The sequence below is a fragment of the Jaculus jaculus genome, chromosome 17 (assembly GCF_020740685.1).
Source record: "Jaculus jaculus isolate mJacJac1 chromosome 17, mJacJac1.mat.Y.cur, whole genome shotgun sequence".
Lineage (NCBI taxonomy): Eukaryota > Metazoa > Chordata > Mammalia > Rodentia > Dipodidae > Jaculus > Jaculus jaculus.
In genome coordinates, this window is record NC_059118.1 from 2,857,491 (window position 1) to 2,884,624 (window position 27,134).

The following is a 27,134-nucleotide window of genomic DNA, read 5'->3' on the forward strand; positions in this document are numbered from 1 at the left end:
GCTGCCAGAACAGACATGCACTTCTGAAGACTATGGGAACCCCTTCCTAAGTGGAACAAAGATGTCTGCTAATCATGGTCTCATATTTCAAAGACCAGTACGGAAGGTACTGACAAAAAAAATTAGTTTATATTTACCAGATGACTTAAGGACGTATTTTGGGGTTATGATGGGTTCCACAATGCACACTCCCTCCCACTAGAATATTTATATGTGCTTTGCAGTAATTGCAGGCAATTCCATGGCGAACAAATCAGACAGGAATTTCTGTCTCTACAGAGCTTATATCTGGAAGTATGTCGCAGGCAACTTTTTTCCCTGGGTGGAGGGGGGGGAGGTGTACATGAACACATCTTCACCATTGATAGGGCACAGAAAACAGACCAAAGTACAATTACACCAGAACCGGTTTGAGGGAACCAGTGTGTTTACTGGGGTTACTTACGGAGCAGGGTGAGAGGTTGCTTACAGGAGAAACAGAGACCACTGAGAAGGCTCATCTCATCCTGGATGACAGCTTCCCCACAGCCGCTTAAGTGGAGCACCCTATGTCAGAATTACCCACAGATGCTTCAACTCAAAGGCACCTACATCACCAAAAAGCCCACCCCAGCATGGGTCTCGAAAGCTTTTCCCAGACTTGGTGACTTCTTGAGTCTCCTGAGCATCCTCCCCTACCCCAACCAGGAAGGAATGTTTCAATTTCTAATTAACATTGGTCAGAGTTGGCCCTTAACCATCCTATAACCTTGAGGAGTGCTCCTGTGACCTTTGAAGTTTCAGGTCTTCCAGACTCGACCTCCTGAATCCCCGCAGTTGCCTCCCTCTCTTCTGGAGGGAGTATTTCAGTTCCCAGGAATCTGCTGCACAGCAGGGTGGGTGTCATGGCGGGAGAGAGCAAATCCATATTTACAAAGGCATCAGGTGGAGGTGAGTGCCGCGAAGATGAGAAGCTGCGCAGATGAAGTGAAAGGTGGAGGCCATGGCAATTTTAAATAGCATGGTCAGGACGGACTCACCGAGAGGATTGTGTTGGGACAGATGTAAACCATTCCAGGGAGGGAAACAGTTTGAGCAAAGACCCGAGTCAGGGGAGTACCTAGCATGTCCCAAGAAAAGCGAGGAGGCCAGTGGACCTGAAGCAGTACACATGGAGGTGTGAGGGAGAGATAAGGGGAGTGGTAAGGACGCGGGCATCTCGGGTCCATATGAACCACTGTAAGGACTTGGGATCTTTTCCTCAGTAAGACAAGAGACACTATTTTTTAAGTTATAATTATAGAAGATTCAAAAGTACATAAGGTTGAGGATTTGCTTGAGTAATCTAGCCATATGTCATGTGGCAGACATTTGTCACATTTGGTGGCCTCCTGCCATCCTGTGTTTTTGAGAGTTTCCACATCAGCAGTCTTTCTTCCCTGGGGTAGAAGCTAGAACGTGTTCCCAGCTTCCTCAAGAACACACATGTGGCTAAGCTTTGAACCCAAACTTTCTAAACTTCAAGTCAGAAGCGGAAGCCAGAGCACACAGAGTGCATGTATTAGCAAAGACGGCTGAAGGGCAGCACCATGGGAACCGCAGGACTCTGCTCTCCACTGTCCACTGTGTTAGCCATGTGCTGCGCCACACTGCCTGAGCCCAGCCATTGTCAAGCTGTGTGTGGCCTGTGATCCTGACTCCTGGACTTTCCTGAAGATTCTATAACTTGTGCATTCCCAAACCTGCCAGTGGTCTGCTGTGGAGAAGGCTGCTCGACAGAGACAGAGGGAGTCCTTTCAATGTTCAAGCACTTGAGGTGACCTTGATCAGCTGTCAGCATTCCTGACCCACTACTGACTCCTGGGCTCATTTCTCCTGGTCACTAAAGGTGACCAGATGTCCAGGAGGACCACTTTCAGAAGACATGTACAAAGGAATCCAAAGACAGACCTGGGAGGCAGGAACAGCAGAGAGGCTCTGTTATATGTGTCACACATTCAGCCCCACACATTTGCTGAAGGGCTTTGGAAGACACTGGCAGACAATGAGGAATATGTTCTTGAGGAATGTTGAGAGACGCATACCATGACAGCCAAGGATGTGAGTGGGAGCCTCTGCCTTTGAAATGTCTTCTGGATTTTAGGGAGCGTACTGAGATCTTCACAGCAGCAGAAGCCAAGCAGGGGCTCCTATGCACTAAAGGCAATATGGATAAGGTCCTGCACTGGGCAGTGGGGCTGGTGTGGATGGTAGTTGGGTCTGACTTTAGGGGTCTATGGTAGTTTGAATGTAAAGCACCCCCTCCAAACCCCGTGTGTTTTGAATGCTTGGCCTCAAGCTGATGGCAATTTGGGAGGTGGAGCTTTGATGAAGGAGGTGTGTTGCTGGGGGTGAACGTTGAGGTTTAGTAACCCAGGTTGCCAGTGCTAGCTAGCTCATTCTTGCTGCTATCTCCCACTTGCTATGGTAAAACATGATGCCCAGCCTCTGCTTTTGCAGCCATGATAAAGCTTCCTTTCGAGAGTAACTTGAATAAACCATTTCTTCCTGTCAACTGCTTTTGGTGGGTTGTTTTGTACAAGCAGTGAGAAGGTGTTGCAGTCCGGTTCACATTGCTGGTAGAAATCACCCAACCAAGAGTAGCTTCTGGGAAAAAGAGGTTTATTTTGGCTTGCAGGCTCGAGGGGAAGCTTCACGATGGCAGGGGAAAACGATGGCATGAGCAGAGGGTGGACATCACCCCCAGGCCAACAGAAGGTGGGACACAGCAACAGGAGGGTGTGCCAAACACTGGCACAGGGAAACTGGCTATAAAGCCCATAAGCCCACCCCCAACAATACACTCCCTCCAGGAGGCATTAATTCCCAAATATCCATCAGCTGGGAACCTAGCATTCAGAACACCTAAGTTTATGGGGGACACCTGAATCAAACCACCACAGAAGGTAACTTTAACAAGATCCATGGGGCAGATAATTGACCATGTGTTTCTTGGAAGTGAAGTGGATGAGCACCTACCAGCATCCCACTGCTGTGCATTCTGGATCGAAGCTCATCTTGTTCACCACATTTCCTCTAACCCCTCCATCCATGGACCTCATGTCTTACTCATTCTCACAGAATGTCACTCAATACAGCTGAAGACTTCTAAAATTTGGTGAAGATGCACACCAACTGTAGCAGACAGCTTCAGATTTGCTGAGATGACCTTCCAGACCAGGCACAGTTAATGAGGAAGGGATATTTATTGAAGCTTACAGATCCAGGGGAAGTTCCATAATGGCAGAATAAACTGGCCTGCTTTCACAGGACCAAGCAGTGATAGACAAGTACAAGCCAAAAAGCCAAAAGCCACAGCACACTTCAGGAACTCCTGTTAGGCACACTTTGCATATCTTTAGATTGAAATCTGAAACCCACCATTACACCTTAAGATCACCCAGTGACATTGCCTCCAGCCAGGTGGCTATAAACAACTGAATATATTGGGGGCCATCTATTCAAACCACCACACCAACCAATTTAAGAAACTGAGCAAATTCTATGCCAATAACACGTCACGATTAAACTTGTAAGAACTAAAGACAAATTTTTAAAAAATTTGAAAACTGTGAGAAACCGTATGTTACCTCTGGGGTAGGAAAGAACATTCAAATGACAGCTTATTTCTCATCAGAAACTATGGAAACAATGAGGAAATGGTACTTTTTTTCATATTCTATATACAGTGAAACTCTCAAGAACAAAGATAAAATAATCCCATAAAATCAATTTTTAAGAAAAGACTCTTAAGGAATGTATCATGGAATATTACTCAGCCTTTGAGAGAAAGGAAATTCTGAGCAGGTGTGGTGTGTCACACCCATTATTCCAGCACTTGGGAGGCTAAGGTAAAAGGATCACTGAGTTCCAGGTCAGGATGGGGTACAGTGAAACCCTGCCTCAAAACAAACAAACATGGACTAGAGAGATTGTTCAGTGGTTAAAGGCATTTGCAAAGCCTGATGACCCAGGTTTGATTCCTGAGTACCCCACATAAAGCCAGATACTCAGTGGTATATGCATCTGGAGTTTGTTTGCAGTGACTAGAGGCCCTGGCATACCCATTTTCTCTCTCTCTCTCTCTCTCTCTCTCTCTCTCTCTCTCTCTCTCTCTCTCTCTCTCTCTCTCTCTCTCTGTGTGTGTGTGTGTGTGTGTATGTTGGGGAAAAAAAAAACAGTAAAGAGGCTGAGAAGACGGCTTATCAGGTAAATGTGCTTGCTGCAAACATGAAGGCCTGAAAGGTCTTGATAACTGAGTTTGATTCCCCATGACCCATGTAAACATGTAGGTGTGGCTATGCACATCTGTAACCCCAGTCCTGTGTGAAGCAGAGATCCAAGAATGCCCATGTATGCGCATCTGGACATATATATGCATATATCTCCCCACGCCTCACACTGCACATACCACATATAAAAAAAGGAAGAAACCTCTTCTATCTACTGTAACATGGATTAGCCAACCACAAAGTAACAAGGATTATATGATTCCAGTTCAACTAGGTGCCTAAAGTAGTAAATTTTTGGAGACAAAAGAAAGTATTATAGTGGTTGCAAAGAAATGAAGAGATCATGGTTAATGGGTTCATGTTAATTTCAGTTTGGGAAGAATGTAAAGTTTTGGAGAAGAATGGCAGTAATGGGAGAATAACCGTGTAAATGGGTTAAATAACAGCTGTGCAGTTCGTGATGGGTAAAATGGCAAATCTTTATTTATTTTTGCATGTGGTGTGTGTGCATGCATATTCATATGTGTATGGGCATATGTGTGTGCATGTATGGAGGCCAGAGGTCGACGTTAAGTGCCTTCCTCAATTGTTCTCTGCCATCTTCTTTGAGACAGGGTCTCTCACTGAACCCATTCCTCACCAGTTTGGCTACACTAGGCAGACAGTGAGCCGTATGTGTCCTGCTGTCTACACCCCCTGGCAGTGGGGTTACAGGCATTCGCTGATAACACCCAGTGTGGGTTCTGAGGACCTGAGCTCAGACCCTCATGCTTGTACAACAGACACCTTATGCACTGAGCGTCTTCCCAGCCCTAAAATGACACATCTTACGTGTGTTTCAATTTCACCAAAGCTAAACACATATGTGTGCTTGTGCACACACAACACACACTGAGCCTTGGCAATCCTGGGACTGGATTGCACTCAGAGGATTAAATAAATGAGCACATGTCTTAGTTATTAATGCTTTTGGATAAGTGTAAGCGAATACCTTTAGTATGTAGGGCCAGAGAGTGAGTTCCTAGACTCAGGCATGACATATGAAAGGGCAGATTGATAATCTAATTTTCATAAAAAAAAAAAACACCCAGCTGGGCTTGGTGGAGCACATCTTTAATCCCAGCACTTGGGAGGCAGAGGTAGAAGGATCTCTGTGAGTTTGAGGCCACCCTGAGACTACATAGTGAATTCCAGGTCAGCCTGAGCTAGAGTGAGACCTTACCTTGAAAAACAAAACAAACAAACAAAAAAAAACCCACCTTGTTCTGCAAACGTGATGCATGGCATGCTATGGAGTGGGAGTAAATAGTTGCACTACTCGTCAACAGCACAAAACACCACAGTAAAATGTACAAACCGCTCAGAAAGTAGGGTGAAGATTTGAACCAGCGTTTCACCAGAGAACACACATATGGCAAATAGTCTAATTAAAAATATTCCGCAATATGTGGAGAGAGAGCTTAGTGGTTAAGGCACTTGCCTGTGAAGCCTAACAACCAAGGTTTTAGTCCCCAGGACCCACGTAAAGCCAGATGCACAAAGTGGTGCATCATCTGGAGTGTGTTTGCAGCAGCTAGAGGCTCTGGTGTACTCATACTCTCTCTCAAAAATAAAAATATTTTAAAAATATTCAGTGTCCTTAGCATCATGGAAATACTAACTAAAGCCACAAAGAGATGTTGAAATACACACTGCCTCTAAAATGAAAAATAATGACACAAATGTAGGTGAGGTCACAGAGACAGTGAGTCACTCATAGGCCACTAACAGGGATGAAAATGTCCTCACGAAAATATCTCAACAATTTTCTACTCATTCATTTATTTTGCATTTGTAGCATGTGGGTTTTGTGCATTATGTATGCGCAGTGTGTGTAGAAATGCGTACCTCATGCACACATATGGAGGCCAGGGAAGAATGTCGGGTATTCTCCCTTTTGGATCATCTATTGTGTTTCCTTGAGATGGGATGGAGTCTCCCAGTGACTGTGACTGCTGTTTTTGGTCAGATTGGCCCATGAGCCCCAGTGACTCTCTGGTCTCTGCTTCCCACACGGAACTCGGGGCGAGTGAGGCGCTCATGCTTGTGCAGCAAGCACCGTTACCCACTGAGCCACTTCTCCAGCGCTGCTTGCAGTTTCTGAGGGAGCCAGCGTGCAGCTTGCCGTCGGCCTAGCAGCTGTTCTCTTGAGACTCACAGGAGAGAACTGCATGCTACCCGCCCGTGAGCGCTCATCGCGGCTGCTATCGTAACCACAGAACATTAGACGCAGCTCGTAATTATTATCCTCCAACAGGTAGAAACAACCTGTGGTACATACAAACTACGGACTAGTACTCAGCAATGACAAAGAAGGAACTATTTGTACACACAAGAACTTGGGTCAGTTTTCAGGGAATTACATTGAGTTAAAGGAAGTTGGCCCTAAAGGTTATGTATGTATGGTATGGTTTCGTTACCATAACATTTTGAAATGACACAAATGTTTAAATGGAGAACAGATTGGTGTTGGCAGTGGTGAGGATGGAGTGGGTGGTGACAGGAAGGGACTATGTCTAGTTATAAAGGGAAACTCGTGGTGATGAACTGCTCAGAGCATCAGCTATGGTTGAGACTGCTACCTGATGTTCCCAGGAAGCAGCCACAGATCCATTCCCTGTGGCAAGCTGGGCTGGTTTCTGACTGGGCATGCCCAAAACATGGTTCCTTGGTTCTCCTGAAGATGCAGTCCAGGCCCAGAGTCACCCTTTCGCTTTAGACAGGCGCTATCATTTGCAGCTCACAGCACTGATACTCTTGAACGTCACCGTGGGCTGTGCTCTGTGCAGAGAAGGGAAGTGGCATTGTGTGGTGCTTGGGAGATGGGTGCTCTTGAGATGGGTGTAATCCTAACTAGGCTCTGGGTGGGCGTAGCTCAGGGGTTAAGGTGCCACACTCACTGGTCACCAAAGCCACCCTGAGCCAGAGGCTCCAGGTCCTTTGTCTCAGGAACTAGAAGAATGAAATTCATAGACAATGAAGGGTGAGAAAAGAGACACTTCATTTGCAAAGAAAAGGAAGTGTGTTCATTAAAGAGGCAGGAACAATTTGAACTCCCAGGAAAGGGAAGGGTCCCCCTCCTCACCCGAGAGGAGGAAGAGTTGCCACCAGATGGCTGTTGTCTAGGCGTTTTTAGGCTTTCTAGTCAGAAAAGTGAGTTGGTCTTCAAAATGATTGGACTGAAATATGGGGAAGCGTAGTTCTGGCCCAGCCATCAAGCCCCATGTGGTGTCCATGTGTCTCCTTTCCAGTCAGGGAACTGATCACAGGCCGCTCTGTCTCACCTCCCTGTCTTGGTGACGGGTCCAGGGGTCTGGCACACACTTCCAAGGACCAGTGGAGTAGCTGGACACAAGCTGTTTGGTCGCTAAATTGCTGTGCAGGAACCAAACAGAATGGAGGCTGAAGGGCAGGGCTGCTGGTTTCTAGGAAACCAAGGAGGACAGACAGAACTCCTACTTTAGATTACTCGCCTGACGTTGTTTAAACTATAAAGCTTTTGTTGTCTGTTGCAAGTCCCAGGCAGACTTTGTTGCCGCTTGTGCTTAATGAGTTCTTTTATACTTTTTTTTTTTTTTGTTATGTGTGTGTGTGTGTTTGCATAGCCTGGTGCATATGTGGCGATCAGAGGACACTTCAGGCCTCCATCCTTGCCTTTCCACTTCCTTTGAGGCAGAGTCTTGGGCTGCTCACCCTCACTTTTGCCAGGCTTGTTGTCCCCTGAGCTTTGGGCAGATTCTCTTGTCTCCGCCTCCCCTGGCTGGAATTACAAATTCCTGCCACAGCTTTCACCTTTTGTTGTTTTTGAGGCAGGGTCTCACTGTAGCCCAGGTGGACCTGGAACTCACTCTGCAGTCTCAGGCTGGCCTCAAGGCGTGTGCCACCATGACCTGCATCACCTTTGTTATTAACCTTATTTTTTTTGTCTGCTTTTTTTTTTTTTTCAAGATACGGTCTCACTCTAGCTAACCTGGAACTCACTCTGTAGTCCCAGGTTGGCCTCAAACTCATGGTGATCCTCCTACTGCAGAGCTGGAATTAAAGGCAAGTGCCACCATGCCAGGCTTCCACCTTTTCTTTTTTAACGTGGGTGCTGGGATTCTGAATGCAGGTACTCCTGCTTATGTGGCAAGCACTTTATCCACTGAGCCCCTTTTACATATCTCTATCTACATATAGCAATATATATTGCCTCACAAATCTCAGTGTTACATTCCAGCAGGAGCTGGCAGAGACCCATGACCTTGGGGAGCTGACTGTCCCAGGGACAAGAAAGGGCAGAAGAGAAGGAACGCAGGGAACCAGACTTCATTATATGTTAACTGTGGTTGAAGTTTTAGAAGCAGCATTGTTGGTTTTCAAGGCCCCTGCCCCAACTGCTTATTTCCAGCTCTTACAGAACACGGTCATGGGCTCAGGCAAGCCCGGGTTCGAATCCTGCTTCTACTAGTTTCTGGCCATACAAATGGCTTCGTCTCTCTGAACCTGTTCCCGCAGGTCCTCAGCCCCTTCAGAAAGCTCCAGGTTGAGAAGCGACTACTCCCAACATGTGAGAGTTGTGGTCTTAAATGGAGGCCCCCAAGGGACTACTGGATAAGTTTGGCCAGAGAGCCCCCATTTCCTGCTTGACTGAGGCAAGGGTGAGAAGTTCAAGATGGAGTCCTGCTGAGCCTCTTTCTTCTCCTGGAAGGATGTAGGAGCATAGGCCCTGTTTTCTTTCCCACTCTCCACAAGATTCCAAGATTGTCTGGGAGTGAGAAGTCTCTTTTCACCTCCAACTTGAGCCTTAGCGGAAGTTGCTCTTCTGTTTTTCTTGCCAATCCTCCAGACACTTTACTTTTTTTTGTTTGTTTTGTTTTGCTTTTCGAGGTAGGGTCTCACTCTGGCCCAGGCTGACATGGAATTCACTATGTAGTCTCAGGCTAGCCTTGAACTCATTGTGATCATCCTACCTCTGCCTCCCGAGTTCTGGGATTAAAGGTGTTCACTACCACACCCAGCTTCAGACACTTTTACTTTTTACACATATATGTATTCTTAAAAATACTTTTTATTTGTTTGTGAGGAGAGGGAGAGAGAAAAAATGAATTGTTGCACCAGGGCTTCTTGCAATCACAAATGAACTCCAGATGCATGTGTCACTTTGTGCATCTGGTGCATCTAGCTTTACATGGGTACTGGGGAATTGAACTCAGGCCATCAGGCTTTGCAAGCAAGCATCTTTAACTGCTAAACCATCTCCCCATCCCTATTTTTTACATTAACAATTGTATTCAGGCTCAGTTGGCAGAGTGCTTGTTTGGCATGCACAGCACTCTGGGTTTGACCCCCAGCACCATAGAAAGTGGACATGATGATGCATGTCTGTGAGCTCAACACCCACGGGGTGGAGGCAGGAGGACCAGAAGTTCAAGGTCATCCTTGGCTAGGCCAGCCTGGGTTACATGAGACAGAGAGAGAAGAGACAGAGCTGGATGCTGTCTTTTCTGTCACAGGGTTAAAAAGGTAGAGAGCTATTCTATGAGAAGCCCCCTTCTTGGGTCCATTGTCCTTGAGACCAAAAGAGTCACCAGTTCTTGAAACCAAAGCTGCTATTTCTTCATCAGGTAAAAGGTCCCTAAACCTTCAATTTCTTTGTTTCCCCTAGAAACTGTCATTTTTATATGTTAGCCAATCACATGAGATTGTGAGGTCGAGCTCTGTCTAATCAGAATGAGACACAGCCTTCCTGATGTTGGACTGGCCATCAGACTCTTGATGGCTGTGCACCTTCTGCAACAGTACATGTCTTGCTGATGTAGTTTGGATTGTGTGGTCATTCTCAGACCCCAGACTCATTTCTAACAAGGCCCTGATGTCCACACACACAACTGAACTCATCTTGAGATGAGATCTCACTATGTTACAGGCTAGCGTCAAACTCCCTGGCTCAAGCAATCCTCTTGCCTCAGCCACTCAGGTATCTGGGATTGCAGGCATCTGCTGCCCCTAGATCAGCAGAATATCTAGCAGCCTGGCCCTCTGGAGATCGAAAGCCCTGATGGTGGAGAGGTTTTGGCTTCCCATGGTTTTTCTGGAATTCACCTCCCAACTGCTCACTAAGGCTGCTTGCTCTTCCACACCACCTCGGGACCTTGGAGCATGAAGAGAAACAGAAGTGACACGTCACCTCTGAATGGCAGCACCCTCTCCCTCCTTGGCTCCTCAGTCTGGAAGCCTGTGCCCATATGGCTGTGCCACAGATTGTTATGCCCAGTTCTCGGCACCCCCAGTGACCACCAAGGAGAACCAAACACGTATGCAAGGGCAAGGAGCTTTATTTTCGGGCTTAGTGGGTCCATACAAGCGCCCAGAGCAGCAGGGGGGCAGGATTTTTACAGGGATTTGAACAAAGAAGTAGGGAATGGGCACATGATTGGTTGATGGTGGCAAGGTTGGCGGGCGGGAGCTAGGTAACTAAGCAACAAGCAGTAAATAACATTTGTATGTACTTTGAATGGCCGAGACAGGGAGATAGGAGGGACAAGTCTTTGGCCAGTCTCAGGTGTCCTGGGCAGGGGGCAGTGCAACTACCCCTTTGTTTCTGTTTAAGCTGAAAATTGTAACTTAGGCCTAACCAGGGCAGCGCTCTACTGAAGCCTGTCATGGCATCGTTTAGTTTCTGGGTCCTTCAAGGTCAAGGTGATCGAGGGGTGAAGAAACTTGCTCAGTACAAAGAGGGATGACCTTGAGAGTCAGCAATCATGCTCTGTGACCTTGGCTGCATTTTGCTTGTTGTCCTTGCCGTAGGTATTGCCGTCATTTGAATGTACGGCCCCACAGACTCAGGCATTTTTGATTAAACTTCCCTACTCTATAGGGCTTGTCACGGGGAAGGGGGTGGGTCTTGAGTCCAGCCCTAAGGCGTATGGAGAACAGCCGGAGCTCTGGTGTTTCCTGCTTGTTGGTATGCGCTGACCATTTGATGGTGTCTCTCTGCTTGGCCTCTGGAAGTGAGCCAGCTTCTTCCACCATTGATGGTTTCCCTCTGGGATCGGTTAGTCTCAAATAAGCCCTGTCCTCCTATAAGCTGCTTTTGCTCAGGTTTGTGTCCAGCAACGAGGAACTGACTGCAAAAGGAATGTAATGGTTAACATGGATGTTAGGGTTAAAACAGTGAAGTAGGGCTGGAGGGATGGCTTAGCGGTTAAGGCATATGCCTGCAAAGCCAAAGGATCCAGGTTTGATTCCCCAGGATCCACGTTAGCCATATGCACAAGGGGCACATGTGTCTGGAGTTCATTTGCAGTGGGTTGAGGCCCTAGCACACCCATTCTCTCTCTTTCTCTCTCTCCCTCTTTCTCTGTCAAATAAATAAAAATAAAATATTAAAAAAAAAAACAGTGAGGCTGTGAACCCTTACAGCTGGGTGTGAGATCAGATGAAGTCGGGTCTCTGACAGAGCTCCTTGAGAGACACATGCCAGGCACAGTGGCCCTGTCAGCAGGGCTGGTTTTCTTCTCTCATTGATTCTGCTCTGCTTCTCCCTTGCAAAGCTTCTTGGTGACCAGACTGACGTCAAGTTGCCAAGGAGTGTTTACAGGTGTGTGCTAACCAATCCCCTTCCTGGCCTGGTCACTGTGACCGAGAGGAATGTATCCAGTTCTATTATTGGGTAGGAGACACATGGAGACTGATGGTGCAGCCAGAACTACACTTCTCCGTATCCTAGTCCAGTCATTTCAAAGTTCAGTTTATGGGCTAGAGAGGTGACTCAGTGGCCACAGGTTCTTGCTTGCAAAGCCTGACAGTGTGGGGTTTGATTCCCCAGTGCCCATGTAGGGCCAGATGCACAGAGTGATGCATGTGTTTGGAGTTCATTTGTAGCAGCAGGAGGTCCTGGGTGCTCATATTCCCATATTCTTTCTCCCTTTCACAGAAAATAAATAAATAATAAGTAAAATTTAAAAAATAAGGAAGCTGGGTGTGGTGGCATATGCCTTTAATTCCAGCACTAGGGAGGCAGAGGTAGAAGGATTGCCATGAGCTCAAGGCCACCCTGAGACTACTTAGTGAATTCTAGGTCAGCCTGGACTAGAGTGAGACTCTACCTCAAAAACCAAAATAAATAAAAAATAAAGAGGGTTGGAAAGATAGCTCAGCAGTTAAGGCACTTGCCTGTAAAACCTAATACCCAAGTTCCATTCTCCAGTACCCATATAGAGCCAGATGCACAAAGTGGCGCATCAATCTGGAGCTCATTTGCACTAGCAAGAGGCCCTGGTGCACCCATTCTCTCCTTCTCTTTCTCTTTCTGCGCACACCTTTAATTGCAGCACTCAAGAGGCTGATGTAGGAGGATTGCAGTGAGTTTGAGGCCAGCCTGAGACTCCATAGTGAATTCTAGGTCAGCCTGGGATAGAGCAAGACCCTACCTCGAACACCCCCCCCCAAAAAAGTCAACTTATTTCACCAGCCAGAAAGCTTTGCAATCCTCTGGACAAGCGTCCTCCCGAGGCAGCGCACTTTCCGTGCCCTCTTTCAGAAGGTGGCTTTTTCTCTTGCTTCTTGTCTCTTCTCAGCAACGTGACAACTTTTGGAGCTTTGCTTGCCTGACCTTCCGTTCTTGTTCATCATTCTTCGTGATCAAACTCGACCCAGAAAACCGGACATACAAGCAGTCTGTCATTCTGAGCCACAGGGCGAATGCCTGTCCTGGAGGCCACCCACAGCTGCAGTGTTCTGTCACTGAGGTCAGGGTGGTTGGTCCCTGCGATAGGACCCAGCCTCACCTGACTTATTCACCAGCTATGGCTAGAAAGACATATCATGGGAGAAGAGGGAGCCTCCTCCCCAGGGCACTGCTAAATGAGGGTGCAGCTCCTCCTCCGCATGCCTCCTGCTTGAAGCCCACTGGGGCCCACTCACACTCCAGAACGCTTGGTGAACATGAGTTACTGAGGACCAAACAGCAAAACCTGGAGAAAATGAGTGCTTCACACCATGCTCACCCGGTGCCCACCACCTGAGGCTGAAGCCACCAGTAGCCGCTAGGATGAAAACACGGAGGGTTGAAGAGCAAAGGATGCAGACATGCAGGCTCCTCCCAAGACGCCCTGGGCCTGCCGTGTGGGCCAGAGGACAACACAGATGTCGTTCCCTGGGCACTGTCCACTTTCATTTTGTCCGTGTGTTTGTGTGTGTTGTGTGTATGCATGTGCATGTGAGTGTGGGTGTGCGTGCCTGTGTTTATGTGGATGCATGCATGTGGAGGCCATAGATCAACATTGGGTGTCTCCTTTTGTTAAAAAAAAATTTTTGAGAGAGAGAAAATTGGCATGCCAGGGCCTCTGCCCTTGAAATCGAACTCCAGGCACTTGCGCCACCTACTGGGCATGTGTGCCCTTGTGCTTGCCTCACTTTTGTGCACCTGGCTTATGTGGGATCTGAGGAGTCAAACATGGGTCCTTAGGCTTCACAGGCAAGTGCCGTAACCATTAAGCTATCTCTCTAGCCCAACATTGGGTGTCATCAGTTGCTGAGACAGGGTCTCTCAGAACCTGGTACTCACTGATTTGGCTGAACACATGAGCCAGCAAGTCCCAAGGATCCTCCGGTCTCTACCCTCCCAGGCTGGGATTCCAGGCACACGCATGGTGCCCAGCATTGTAGGTGGGTGCTGGGGTGCAGACTTAAGTCCTGGTGCTTGCACAGCAAAGTTTACCAACTGAGCTATCTCCCCAGCCCCAAGGGTGTCTCTGTCTTGCATTTTGAGACTAGTTCTCACACCATAGCCTAGGCTGACCTAGAACTTCCTGTGTACCTGAGACTGGCCTTGAACTCCTGGCTCTCCTGCCTTCATCTCTCAAGCGCTGGGATTACAGGTGTATGCCACCATGCTCAGCTTTTGTGGCAGGGCAAAGTGGCAGCATAAACACTCCAAGAATTTGTGCCCCTCTCTGGCCAGTGGGCCCACCCACGCGCCTTCTACCTCAGCCCCTCCAGTCCTGAGCTACTGTGTGCATTCAGGGGTGGTGTCAGCAAAGCCAAGACCTTATTACCCCCATATGCCCAGGGTGTGGAATGCCATTTGGCAGAATGTGTGTTACATACCCTACCAGCCACTGGTCAGTCCTTAAAGTCCCAGGGACTGATGGGCCTAGAGGAGGGTGGGTCCCTTCCATTCATCAGCTCTCCAGAGCCGAGCAGGGGGAGAATTCAGTCCTTGCTGCACAGGAGCTCCCGTGGCTTCACGTCACACCTGCAGAGGCCCTGACTTCCGGTGGGCACTGCATTTGGAGTTTTGACCTCAGCAGCTGTAAGACCTCTGGTCTTTTCAGGCCCCTCTTAAGACAGCCCAGTTGCAGTTGGGGTGCCCACTTCTGCCCTTGCTTCAGCTCCCAGCCATTGAGGAAGGGAGATGGACTCTACCCTCAAGGCCACAGATGCCCATGGGATTTGCATGGCATGGTGAGCTTTTGGACCACTTGTTGCCCTGGCAACACATAAAGAAGAGGCAGGGCCAAGGGATGGGGGTGGTACCACCTTTATTCCCCATCGTCTGCCTGCGAATCCCCTCACACTTTAGAGCCATGGGGTGCTGCCCAATCATACACCAAGGCTCCACATACTGGGCCTGGCCCTCCTCTTACCACCCAGGCTCCGGTGAGGGGTTGTGGAGCTGTAATCCACTGGCTCAAGGCCCAGCTCCTCTTCCTGGAGACTGACAACTGGCTTAAGACCATCGTGGTCTGGGGCAGACCTGTGCAGTGCAGTGGCCCTGAGGACCTTGCTGGCAGGTCTCCCCCAGACCTCTCTCCTCCAGGCCTGAGAACCTGCCATGATCCACCCCCACCATTACCTCACACCGATATCGGGGGGGGGGGGGCTACTTTGCTTTGAAAAATAGAAAGTGTAAAAGCTGGCAAGACAAGACTCTTGATCCCACCTGGCCCTGGGGAGGTTCTGTTACTGCATCCAGCTGGAAAGGAGCTCAGTCCACACGGACCAGGCACACGGTAGCTGCTGGAAGAGGGCCACACCAGCCAGCCGTCCCACCCCTCTTGTCTGACCCTAGGAGTGACCTGTAGAATGGGAAAGCCAACTCCAGGGGCACAGTTTCACCCTCACTTCCCACCCTCCATCTTTGACCCCTGCTTGTTGAAGAGTGGCCTGACAGACCAGAATCTGCTCTGGTTGTAAGGGCCAGCACCTGACAAGGCACCCCAGCTGGAGCTGGTGGGCAGTCCTGGTGTGGGGAAGGGTGGGAGAACCTACAGAGTTCCACTTACAGCACCCCTTGGAGAGGTGAGCTTTGTTGTCTGTTTTTTTTTTTTTTGAGGCGGGGGGTGTGTGTGTGTAAGCAAGTTCTTATGAGCTCCCAGGCACTGGGGCCAGAGCTTAGAAACCGTTAGGGGGAGGGGAAGGTACCCTGAGGACATCATGGAAGCCCAGAGATCAAGGGATCTGGGGAAGGAAGAACTGTAGTGAAGCAGGCGCCTGGCAGGCCAAGCTCTGACCTGTAAGAAGCTGGTGGCCCGGCCTCAGGATGGCAGAGTTGGAGCCTAGACTCAAATAGGAAATCTTTCTTTTTCAGGGATCAGCCCACTTGTCTGCCCAGGGGGCACGGACGGGGTGGGGGTGAGTGATGGAAGGATGTGCATTCAGGTTGATTCCACAAAGCCGGGGAGGGCCCCCCACTGGAGGGAGCAGCTGACTCAGCCCTCCAAGCCCAGAGGACAGCCAGCGCGGCGCAGCGTGGATTATCAATCCTCCAGTCAGGTGGGCACCTTGGGCCTGCCCACATCTGTACAGAATAAAGTGCTTCGTTTATTGATGATTAAAATGTCCCCAGCCCTCTGTCCCAGGGCCATGGGCCTCCAAGGAGGTCAGAGGGGTCCAATGTCCCTCTGGCACAGGCCTCTTCCCAGTCTGGCCATGCTGGGAAGGTGGTGTGGGGGGAGGGGAGATAAGGTGCAGAGTGTAACAGAAGCTATAAACAGGAGGGGTTTTGGGAAACGTAGCTTATGAACCCTCCTGCCCCATTTTAAAGGCAGGAATAAGGACGTTAAATGACAACAGAAAAGGGTGACCCTATTAGTAGTGTCTGACTCCTGGGGGCCTGCATTGGGCACTAACTGGGCTCCCCACCTCTATCAGGGCCTGAATAGGCAAGGCTCCTCTCACTGGCAAAGGAGTGCCACCCTGGCCCCATGCAGATACCCAGAAGGACCAGGACACAGCCAGGGGCAGGCTGAGGCGGGGCCTGGGGAAATGAGGCCTCGTGCTGGCCTTTTTATGGAACAGACGGACATAGACATACATATCTCCTGGTGGGGGAGATGCAGCCAGGGAGGCTCTGGGGTACAGTACCCTGTCCCCTGCCCCACAGATATAGCACCGTGTAACCCTGAACCACTTGCCGCAGACTCCTGGGGGGCTGTACCTGGGGTCTCATCCTCCTGCAGCCCCTGGGAGCTGTAGCCTAAGTCCCAGCTGCTTCTGGGGACACCCTCTCCAGAATCTGGAGCCCCTTCTGAAGCCTGGTACGGGCTGGGGGCTCCAAGGCCTGCCCCGCAGGGCTGTAAATAGGAAAAGCAAATCCTTGGGGACCAGCCCCCACCTACCAGGACTCCTCCACACTGTGCAGAGGAGGGGTCCACAGTCTTCAAACCTGGCCATCCCCCCACTCATGGTAGCCTTGGCCAGCCATGCCTCAGTGTCCACAGCCCTCTCGTGGGTCTGTAACTCCTGCAGAAGGACTGCACCCCAACTTCTCCTCAAACCCTCACAGATGAGGGAGCATGTTAGGGGCACAAGGGGTGGGGCTAACTAGTGGCTAAGGCCAACCCAGGCCCTGCCTGGTTCACAGCCCATGCCTGCTGCCCGGGCTCCCTCCTGTCCTGTGTCTTCTGCCTCCAGCACCCCTCACCTGGAGGGGGTGCCCCCAAACAGTCCCTGTCTTTTCCTTTACTTCCAAAAAGAAAAAAAAAAAAAACACTAAAAGTTAGGAGTAAAGGCTTCAAGGAGTTGCAGAAGGGAGTCTGCCAGCCTGCACCCCCAGAGTCAGGGTCGCCGGAGGAGGTGCCAGGGTCAGTTGGCGTCCAGCCTGGGGCCGCCGCCGCCGCCGCCGGGGGCTGCAGTGGGGAAGAGCGGGGGCGGTGGTGGCAGGTGCGCGGTGGGCAGGCTGGGCACGGCTGCGGGGTCGCCGGGCAGCGGGTGGCTGACTCGGAAACACTTCTCCTTGTGCGCCTTGAGCATGTTGGAGAAGCGGAAGCGCTGGCCGCACACGTCGCACGGGTACGGCTTCTCGCCGGTGTGCGTGCGCCGGTGACGCTTCATGTTGGGCCGGCTGGTGAAGCTCTTGCCGCATATCTCGCAGATGTACGGCTTCTCCCCTGCGGTGGAGGGGCCGGCGGGGAGGGGTCAGGGGCGCCCACCCCCCAGCCCACCCCGCCCGCCCCCGGGAGGCCGGGCCGCACCTGTGTGCGTCTTCATGTGCTCGTCGAAGTACTGCTTCATGTTGAAGTCCTTGCCGCACCACTGGCACATGAACTGCTTGTGGCCGATGTGGACGCTCATGTGGGACCGCAGCTGGTACTTGTACTGAAAGCGCTCGTTGCAGTTCTGCATGTGCGGGGGAGGAGGCAGGTCACACGTGCACCCAGGTGCAGGCCCCGGGCAGGGGTCCCCCCCCTCCCGCCTTCCTCACCCCACCAGCAGCTTCCTCTGGTTTTGGGGTGTGTGTGCTCCTGCACGTACATGCATCTAGAAGCCAGAGGTTGACACTGGGTGTCTTCCTCACTGGCTCTCCACCTTATCTTTTGAGGTAAGAGTCTCACGCTGATAGTGAGACTCCCAGGGGCGGCCTTTTCTTGGTCTCCCCACGGGTCCTGGGGACCTAACTCAGGTTCTCTGGCTTGTGCAGCAAGCCCTTTGCCTGCGGAGACATCATCTCCCCGGCCCATCCTCTGGTTGGTTATTTTCTCTCTCTCTCTCTCTCTGAAACAAGGTCTCTTGTTGCCCGTTGGCCTCGAACTCACTATGTAGCTGAGGCTTGCTTTGAACTCCTAATCCTCCTGCCTCCACCTCCCAAGTGCTTAAGATTACAGGTGTGCCAGGGACTATACCCAGCCAGTGCCTCCGAGACACCCTCTCCTTGCCACCAGGTCTCCTACCCTGAAGGTGGGGGTGAGCACGGGGTTAAGGGTGAGACTGGCCTTGGTCTAGGCTGCACACCCCGCTTCCCTGCCGCACGTGTGGCTGCGCAGCAGGCCAGGTGGGAGGCAGGGCTCACCTCGCAGTGGAAAGGCTTCTCCCCTGAGTGCTGCAGTGAGTGCACCTTGAGCGACATGCTGCGCTTGAAGGACTTCCCGCAGGTCTCACAGGTGAAGGGCATGTCCTTGGTGTGGGCTGTGGGTGGGCACCGGCCATCACTTCTCTGGCAGAGGGGGAAGGGCTCTAGACCCTTCTCCCTGGCAGCCCTGTGCCCCACCCTCCCTTGATGTGGTGTAGAAGGCTCAAGTCTCAGCCTCACTGAGGATCAACAGGACCTCAAGTCTGGGAGAAGGCCACTGACGACAGCCCCAGCCACGAGGTCACCAGTTCTGTTGTCCAGCATACTCCTGGCCAAGGGCTGGAGTCCAGGGTCCCACTCCCAACCAGTGAGGAGGATATGGCTAGGAATCCAGCGTCTGCCTTGGTCATCCTTTCTTGGAGCTCCAGGCCCAGACTGAACCCGGAAGGGAGACCTCAGACCCTCAGCTAGGCCCAGCTACAGGGTGGACAGTCTTTTCTGAGACAGTGGAGTAGCCAGCACATTGATTTTGGGGGCCTCCTTACAGGCATCCTGAACCTGCCCAACGGTACATGGCAGTCTGACCCCAGAGCCCAACCAGGTCACAGTGGTGTCCCCAGACCTCCCAGCTCTTACATAACCCTTGTATGTGGTTTCCCAGTCACCCGGATGTGTCCATCCCGGGCACAGCCAGCAGCCAACCCATCGTGAGCCCTCCCTGACCCAGACTCACCAACCATGTGTTTGCGCACGTGGGCCATGGTGTAGAACTTCTTCTCACAGATCTCGCATGAAAACTTCTTCTCCGCATAGCCATGCACGATCTTGTTGTGCTCATGGAGGGACCAGAGCTTCTTGAAGGCCTTGCCACATGTCACACACTGTGGGGTGAGAAGACCTTAGGCGCCGGGTCCTGCAGCAGGACCATGGGACCTTGAACTAGTTGGGCCTCTCTCTGGCCTCACTTTCCCCACCTGAACTGTGCTGGACAGAGGGCCAGAGCTGCTGTTCCTAGAGCTGGGAGTGTGACTTCCTATGGGCTCGCTCACATTTTGGTGGGGCCCTTCCTCCCTGAGGTCACTCTTGCAGACTTTGTTACAGGAGCGGTAGGGCCGGGTCAGGTGTGGCAGCACGTGTGCATGGAGGAGCCCTCTGTCCCCACAACCTGCTACCTTCCTGCCGGGCCAGTCAGGCTGCAGGAAAACCGGGTTCTCCCAGACAGTGGAGGGTGACAGGGACCCGGGGAGGTGCGCCCCTCTTCCTACTCCTTGGAAAGTTGCCCTGCTCATTTCTACAGGACAATCCCCCCCTAGATGGAGGTTTGGACAGAGTGCCTCAGGATGCCGAGGAGGGAGGGGCACACACTTTATCCAGGTGTGGCATGAAGGGCAGCCCAGGGGCAGGCAAAAGGAAACAGGTGCAAAGGTGGGAAGGTCACTAGGTAACACGTTCTCCGTAAGTGCTGCAATTAGCAATTAGTTCAGGCAATTAGCACCCGCCTACCTGCCACCTTTCCCCTCTTCTCTTGGGCCAGAAAAGGTACCGCCCCCACCCTGAGAGGCTACACTGGCCCAGGGCCTGGCAGCCAGCCCAGCACCCTAGATTTCTCATCTTGGCCCTTTGCCCCAGGCCCACTGTAATTGGCAACTCCAGCACGGAGTGCAGGGCTTCCTCCTGCCAGACTGTCTCCTAGTATACATGGTACCTTTGTAGGAAGGGGAGGGTAGCACCCCTCTGGGCAAAGTCCTTCTCCTTACATGTAGAGTACATATAACCTGCTTGTCGCATTCTTCCCCAGTGTGGGCTGTCCCCAACTCCAGACAACTCCCCACTTCCATGTCTAATGTTCGTGGGGCCCTCCACCTCTACCAAGGATATGTTCCCAAGCAATCATCTGGGCATAGTTCCCCAGGAGCCAAAGCACAGCTCTGGCTCTCCCAGGAAGCTCTAGTTGACATCCCTGGTCTGGGGCGCAGGTTATCCTGGAAAGCCTGCGTCCTTGGGGCCTAACCCTGGGGGGCTGCTTGTTTTCCCGGGCCCAGGCCCAGCCTGGGCCTGCAGGCCCACCTGGATGTTGCGTTCGCAGTCCGTCTGGCGGTGCAGCAGCAGTTCACTCTCCAGGAGGAAGCGCTTGCCGCACTGGTCACAGATCTGCATGCGGCTGTGGGTCACGTTCATGTGCTTCTCCAGGTACCAGCGGTTGTTGAAAACCCGCGGACACTTCTGGCAAGGGTGCTGTTGCTTCTCTTCCAGCTTCACCTTGGCCCCCAACCCATCCGAGGCCGGGGTTGAGGGGGCCCCTCCGGGGACCTTGGGTCTCTTCCCGCCTCGCCGCGCGGTGACCTCTTCGGGCTCTAGGGTGGCCCGGCGCCGGGACCGGGTGGCCATGCGGTTGTGTGCAGGGGGCTCGGCCCCACCGCCCTGGTGCGCACCGGCCCCCTGCGTGCCTTCCACCTCCTCTTCAGAGCTCTCTGCGTCCTGCTCGCTGGGCCCTTCCTCCTCCTCCTGCTCGCTGGGCCCTTCCTCCTCCTCATCCTCCTCCTCTCCCTGGCTGCCCCCCTCTTCCTCCTCCTCCTCCTCTTCCTCCTCCCCCACTCCACTCCCTCCTCCCTCCTCTTCATCCTCCTCGTCCTCCTCAGAGCGCCCCTGCAGCCTGTCCTCCCGGCCCAGCACCATGGTGGCCGGCTTGCCCTCGGGTCCAGTAGACACGTGCAGAGTCTGGTTGTTGAGGTTCACCTCCACGATGATCTGCGACTGCTCCTGGCGCCCATAGGTGGCTGAGGCGCTCAGCTCTGGCTCCAGCCCCTCCCCACCTTCCAGCTTGCACAGGCCTTCGGGGGCCCCAGCCTCCTCCAGCGCCCCTTCCTTCTCCTCCTTGAAGAGCGGCTGGGCTGGGCCGGGGGCGGCAGGCACCGGGTCCGCCGTGGCCCCGTCCCCGTCCTCCACGCGCACCGAGTAGGGATCGGGGCCCTCGCGGGCGTAGATCTTGGGCGGTGGCGGCGCGTCGGCCTCCTGCTTGATGTCGCAGTAATAGGGTGGCGGCGCTGGAGCACAGCTGGCGGTCGGCTGGGCCAGGGCCACGGGCCCCGGGGTCCCCAGGGAGCGGGCGTCCAGCAGCTCCTGGCAGGAGGCGGCGATGTCGGCCATCTGGAGCAGGGAGGCTGCGCTCAGCACCTCGTGCACGTTGGCCGCGTTCACCAGAAGCTTGGACGTGTAGATGAAGTTGAGGATCTGCTGGAGGCCGCCGGGCGCCAGCGCCTCCAGGGACAGCTCGACGCGCTGCAGCTGCTTGTTCTGCGTGAAGAGCGAGTGGAAGAACTGGCTGTAGGCGGCCAGCACGCCCTTGTGCGCCGGGAAGACGCTGCGCTGCGGCACCAGCACCAGGTCCACGTCGCACAGGTCCGGCTGGAAAAGGCGCTGCTCATTCAGGCGGCCCATCAAGCAGGCGAAGTGCAGGGCCACGTCCTCCACCAGCGAGAACTCGGCCGCCGGTGAATCCGTCGTCTTCTCAACCAGCAACTGTGGGGCCGGGACATAGGGGGAATCAGGGTGGCTTTCTGGCACCCCCTCGCTGCCCACCCTCCTCTCCAGCGTCCACTGTCCTGTCAGAAGTCACTCCTAGATCCACCATGCCAAACTTTCCTGCGGCATGCTGCTAAAGGCCAGACCCAGGGCCAGGTGGCCCTTCTGGACCTGCCTTGGTTCTTCAGCCCTTCCATATACCCACAAGTCGTGCCAGGAAAGGGAAGGAAGGCAGAGTGCTGTGTGGAGCACCATCCTCATTAGCTGGGGCTTCCTGGGATGGGGATGGAAGCTGAGTCCCCTGCACAAGATGCCCCTGATCATGACGTCCACTCTTGGCCTTGTCCCTGTTCCTAAACGTGTCCTGAGCCCTGGGGAACACTCCCACCACAGCTGGAAATGAGCCAGTCCAAGTGTGAGCACCTCAGGAGCAGAGCCCACCTCTGCTATACTGTCAGGAGCTGCATTTGGGGCCAGCCAGCCAGCAAAGGTACCCTAGATCTCCAGGCCTGGAGAAGGGAAACCCTGGCCCAGCACTGGGCTCCTAACACCCTGATCTTGTTGCCCTGCTCGAGGTCCCGTGACCTGGGCCTCAGGCCTAGCGTCAGCAGCTCCCCGCACCCAGGGTTCTGTGGGGAGGATGAACCGTGTTCCCTGTTCACTGCGTGTGCAGCAGGAGGCCTGGCCTGGCCTCACAACGACCAGGCCCCACGCCCAAAGACTTGAGGGCGGCTCCATCGTGGGTACCCTGGGGGACCTCAGATACCATCAGGTTAGAAGGGAGGCCCTTGGGTCTTCTTAGAACCTATGAAGGGCCCAGAACGGGTCAGACTCAACTGGCTGAACCTACCATAGAGAACTATAGGAGCCTGGACACAGGCCTGGCAGGTCCCTTGAGCAGGGACCAGGGGCAGAGCAAATGAACCAATCCCATGCAGCCCAGCTTCACGCTTTCCTCAGGCACTCACTGCCCTACAGGGTCAGAGCCCCCACAGCAAAGTGCTGACTTGTGCAGTGGCCACAAGCCCAGTGGCCCCTCAGAGGCCTGGGGAGGAGCACTGTGCCAGTCCTTCTACAGCAGGGGCCTGCTCAGATTGGCTTCTGGGGTCTGAGCTTGGTCCTCAACCACCTGAAGGAGAAGTGGTACAAATGAGTCCCAGGGAGCCACCTGCTCCCAAGGCCCAGCTGGCAAACACCATCTTCCAGTTAGCAAAGAGCAGCCCGTTGTTCCTGCCTCCATCCTGTAGCTGCTGGCCCATCTAACTGGGACATGGCAGTGAAACCCACTCATTTCCCTCCTCTGACTCACTGACTCACCCTCTGGGTCCAAGTCCTGCTGTACTAATGGGGAAACTGAGGTGGAGGAGGAGTGTCCCACAGCATGGAGCCACACCCTCCCTACCAAGTGGTCACCCCTCCTTCCTTCTTGCCAGAACATTCCTCCACGTAGCTGGATAGCTTAACGACTTCTAGAGTAGAGGGCCTGGTTACATGTTGCCAGACCTGGCCACCATAATCTCTGTGACTCCTGCATCTGCAGGTCAGTGAGGGTCAGGGGACAATCCAGGGACTGAACAGACAGGGATGGTGGCCAGAGGAAGGGCTTGACAAAACCAAGTCTGTTGGGGGAGCCCACCCTAGACCACAGAGCCTAGCTCCCTGCTCTTTTCCTTCTGTGGCTGGGACGGGGGCGGGAGCTGACTTGCTTAGGAAGGTCCCCTCAACCTCACAGCAGCCTGTCTGTTCTTAGCATGCATCTCCAACCCATATACCATCCATCGCGCCCAGCTGTGCCTCTGACCCTCCCACACAGTGCCTGTCAGCTGTGTGGCCTACTGGCCAGATGTGACAGCCACAGCCCCACTCCCACCCCAGGCCTCCCAACAGAGCACCTTTACAGACACCCGCTGTGGCCACAGGGTGCGGGTTACCTGATGAAACCGGGAAGTCACCTGCATCTCTATCCCAAGCCGACCAGCCCTCCCTGGCAACGCCGGGGCCAGGCTCCTGACCTCTGGACAACTCCGTTTTGGGGAGGGCTACGTCTGCCCAAGCCTCCTCTTCATAGACCTCCAGAGAGGGCAGGGGACTGGCCCAAGGTCACACAAGAGTCTGCACTCCAGCTATGGGAGCGCCCCCCCCCCACTCCCGGCCCTTGGTCCGAACCACCCCAGTCCACAGGCAGGGCGGCTCCGGCGCCCACGTGGACCAAGGCCCGGGGCGGGAATCCGAGTCCCCCTTCCCCCTTCCATCACCCAACCCGAGGGCGGCGCCATCCCGGAGCCCAGAAGCGCCCCCTCCGCCCGCGCCCGGCCTGACCGCGGCCTCCCGCGCCCGCGCCCCCACCCCAGGAATCTCACCACCGGAGCCGCGCCACAGCGCCGCCCTCCCTACCCGCCGGGGACCCCGGGGGAAGGGCAGGGTCTCTCCCGGGCCGGCAGGTGGGCGGATAAGCGGGGGGACAGGCAGGGCCCTGCGTACCATGGTGCCGCGGCGCTGGGGGGCTCACAGGGCCCCGCGGGATCGCGCTGCCCCCGGCGGCCGGACCGGGGCCGCTCCATGCAGCGCCGCGCTGGGGGCCGCCCCCGCGCAGGGCCCGGCGACCATGGCCCCGGGGGGCGCGGCGGGCGGAGGCGCAGGGCCGCGGCGAGTCCCGGCCGAGCAGCTGCGGCCCGGGAGCCTCGGGCGGGCGGGCGGGGGGCGGGGGGCGCGGGGCGCCGATTGGAGCCCGCGCGTCAGCTGGGGCCGCCGTCCGGACGCTTAAAGGGCCAGGCCGCCCTGCGTGCCGGCGGGGGGCGCGGACGCCGGCGCCGCGTGCCCGTCCCGGGGTCGCCCGGGGTTCAACCCACTCCCCCGTCCCGGCCGGGTCCCCCACGGCTCACTTGACGGTGGGTGGATTGCGACGACCGCCCCCGCCCCCGCCCCCGGTCCCCGTCGGTTCTGCTTGGGAAGTTCGTACCGGGGAGTGTAAGCCCGGGGCCCTCCCGCCGCAGCGCGGAGGCGGGGCCAGGCCGGTGGCCGCGGGGACCTCGGGAGCCCGGGCCCCTAACCCACCTGCTATCCCCTCCCCCAGTAATCCGACGCGGAGGCACCGAGGCCCGCATCCCAGCCCCATCCGGTGGCCTGGGCTGTGCTAACACGAGGGTGAGTCGTGCGGGGGGTGGTCCCCGCAGCCGTTCCGGACTCCCGGTCATTTTTGCATTGCGCCTCCTGGAACTTACCTGGTGGCCTTCGGCTGCATAGGGCCCCGGAGCCACCACGGCCAGGAGAGAAGCCTTTCGGGACCAGCGGGGTTGGGGCCCGAGGCCCCATCAATGTCCATCCCCCCAGCCTCCGGCCGTGAGATCTGACTGCCGCTCAGCCTAGGCTGGGGAGATGCTGCCAGGCTTGCGGAATGCTGCTCTGGCACCCGCACCGTGGGGGCAGGGGGCTGGCAGAAGGCTCCGAAGGATCGCTGCCAGGCCGAGCAGGCAGGGCGGGACCACGGGCCCTGGGGGCTGACAGGGTCCAGGTGGTGGCTGGGCTGCCATCGCGGCTTCTCCTGTGATCCCTGTCCTTCTTCAGATGCCCCCTGTGACCATCTCACCCCTACCCAGTGGCTACTGCCCAACCTGGTCACTCTCATCACACTGCCCTTCCTACCTCACCAATCCTGCCCGGGCTTAGGTGACCATCTGCATAGTCTCTCCCTGGGAACACACTTTACTCATGGTTGGCAGGGGCAGTAAGTAGCCCTTCCTTGGGGGCCAGGGGAGGAATAGGAGCAGAAGTCAGGGTCCCAAGTAAGTGCCACCAAATGGCTGATGGTCTGTCTCTGGGTGAGTGCCACCATCTCCCAGGAGGATACAGGGCTATCCCAGAGCCAAGATATCTCAGGTTGACAGTGATAGGGAAGGAGTAGGGTAAGAGATACTGGTAGGAAGAGGTGAGGAACCCAGTGAGGGCATGCCCTGAAGTTGTAGTATCATGGGGCCACAAAGGCCCCAGGTTAAGGCTTCAGACCTGCCAGTCACCTTGGGGCTGCACATTGGACTTCCTCTTTGCACTCAAAGGGGACCCTTGCATTGACATTAGAGGTGGCAAGGGTGATTTGGGAGGACTGGGACACTTGAGGCCCAGTGGAAGTCAAGCCATGTAGAACCTGTGCCAGGAAGCTGGGAGAAAGGGACCTTTCTGGGGGCTGTAGGATACTGGACAGAGTGGCCAGTGTGACCCAAGGTAGGATACTGGTCCTTTGGGAGATGACTTTAGATGGGGCAAGTGAGGGGAGAAGGATGGAGGACGGTGAGGAGTGTCTAAGGCCTAAGTAGCTGTGCTCAGGCTCTGGAGCCCAGAGCAGAGCCTGTATTCATTGACCCAGGTGCCTTGTTATACTGGACTTGTCAGCCAAGAGTGGGTCAGACTGGCCTGATGGGTCCAAGGGGATGCTGGCAGCTGAGGTTTGAACGCTGGTTGGTGCAGGGGAGGTTGCTTACCATAATGCCTGATGGATGGGTGCACCAAGATTCTTGTGGAGGGCTGCAGAGATGGCTTAGCGGTTAAAGCGCTTGCTTGCAAAGTCAAAGGACCCAGGTTTGAGTCCCCAGTACCCACATAAGTCAGATGCACAAGGGGGCACACCATTTGCAGCAGCTGGAGTGCCCTTTCTTTTCTCTCTCTACCTGCCTATTTCTCTAATAAAATGTTTAAAAAAAATTCCCACGGAGTGGGACTGTGTGGCTGATGGGAGCCACTGGTGGAGCGAGGCTTGAGAAAGACGTGCCTGGGCTTCACATCTTCAGATGTGAGGCTGACCCTGACCCCCAGGGTTCATAAGTTCAATGCTCCCTTCCCAGAGTAAGGAGATGGCTTCCAACTGTACTTGGTGTGGTCCCTCACCCAAGAACCTGGAGAGCACGGCCCGCCTGTGCGTGGGAGGGCCTGGCTGGAGCGGAAAGCAAAGCAGAGACGGGACAGCTGGCAGCACATAAGCGGACTGGCTCACACAGCAAAGCCTGTGGTAGGGGTCCAAGCTGCCCCCTGGAGCTGACCCAGGGCTCTGCAGGATG

At 54.2% G+C, this 27,134-nt stretch overlaps 1 protein-coding gene across 3 annotated transcripts; it reads right to left on the bottom strand.

The window, feature by feature from the left end:
• Positions 1–16,077: 16,077 nt before the first annotated feature.
• Zbtb47 (zinc finger and BTB domain containing 47) lies at positions 16,078–25,470 on the bottom strand. Of its 3 annotated transcripts, none has more exons than XM_004662011.3 (6): positions 25,308–25,470; positions 20,632–22,083; positions 19,298–19,445; positions 18,565–18,680; positions 17,750–17,894; positions 16,078–17,665 (listed from the first exon to the last, which is right to left on the bottom strand). In XM_004662011.3, exons 2-6 carry the CDS (start codon positions 22,000–22,002, stop codon positions 17,361–17,363), a joined length of 2,085 nt encoding a protein of 694 aa, XP_004662068.1. In that variant the 5' UTR covers positions 22,003–22,083; positions 25,308–25,470; the 3' UTR covers positions 16,078–17,360. The 3 variants fall into 3 exon arrangements, with proteins under 3 accessions (XP_004662068.1, XP_044992485.1, XP_044992484.1); XM_045136550.1 differs by lacking the exon at positions 25,308–25,470 and adding an exon at positions 24,568–24,638; XM_045136549.1 differs by lacking the exon at positions 25,308–25,470 and adding an exon at positions 24,018–24,164.
• Positions 25,471–27,134: the final 1,664 nt, after the last annotated feature.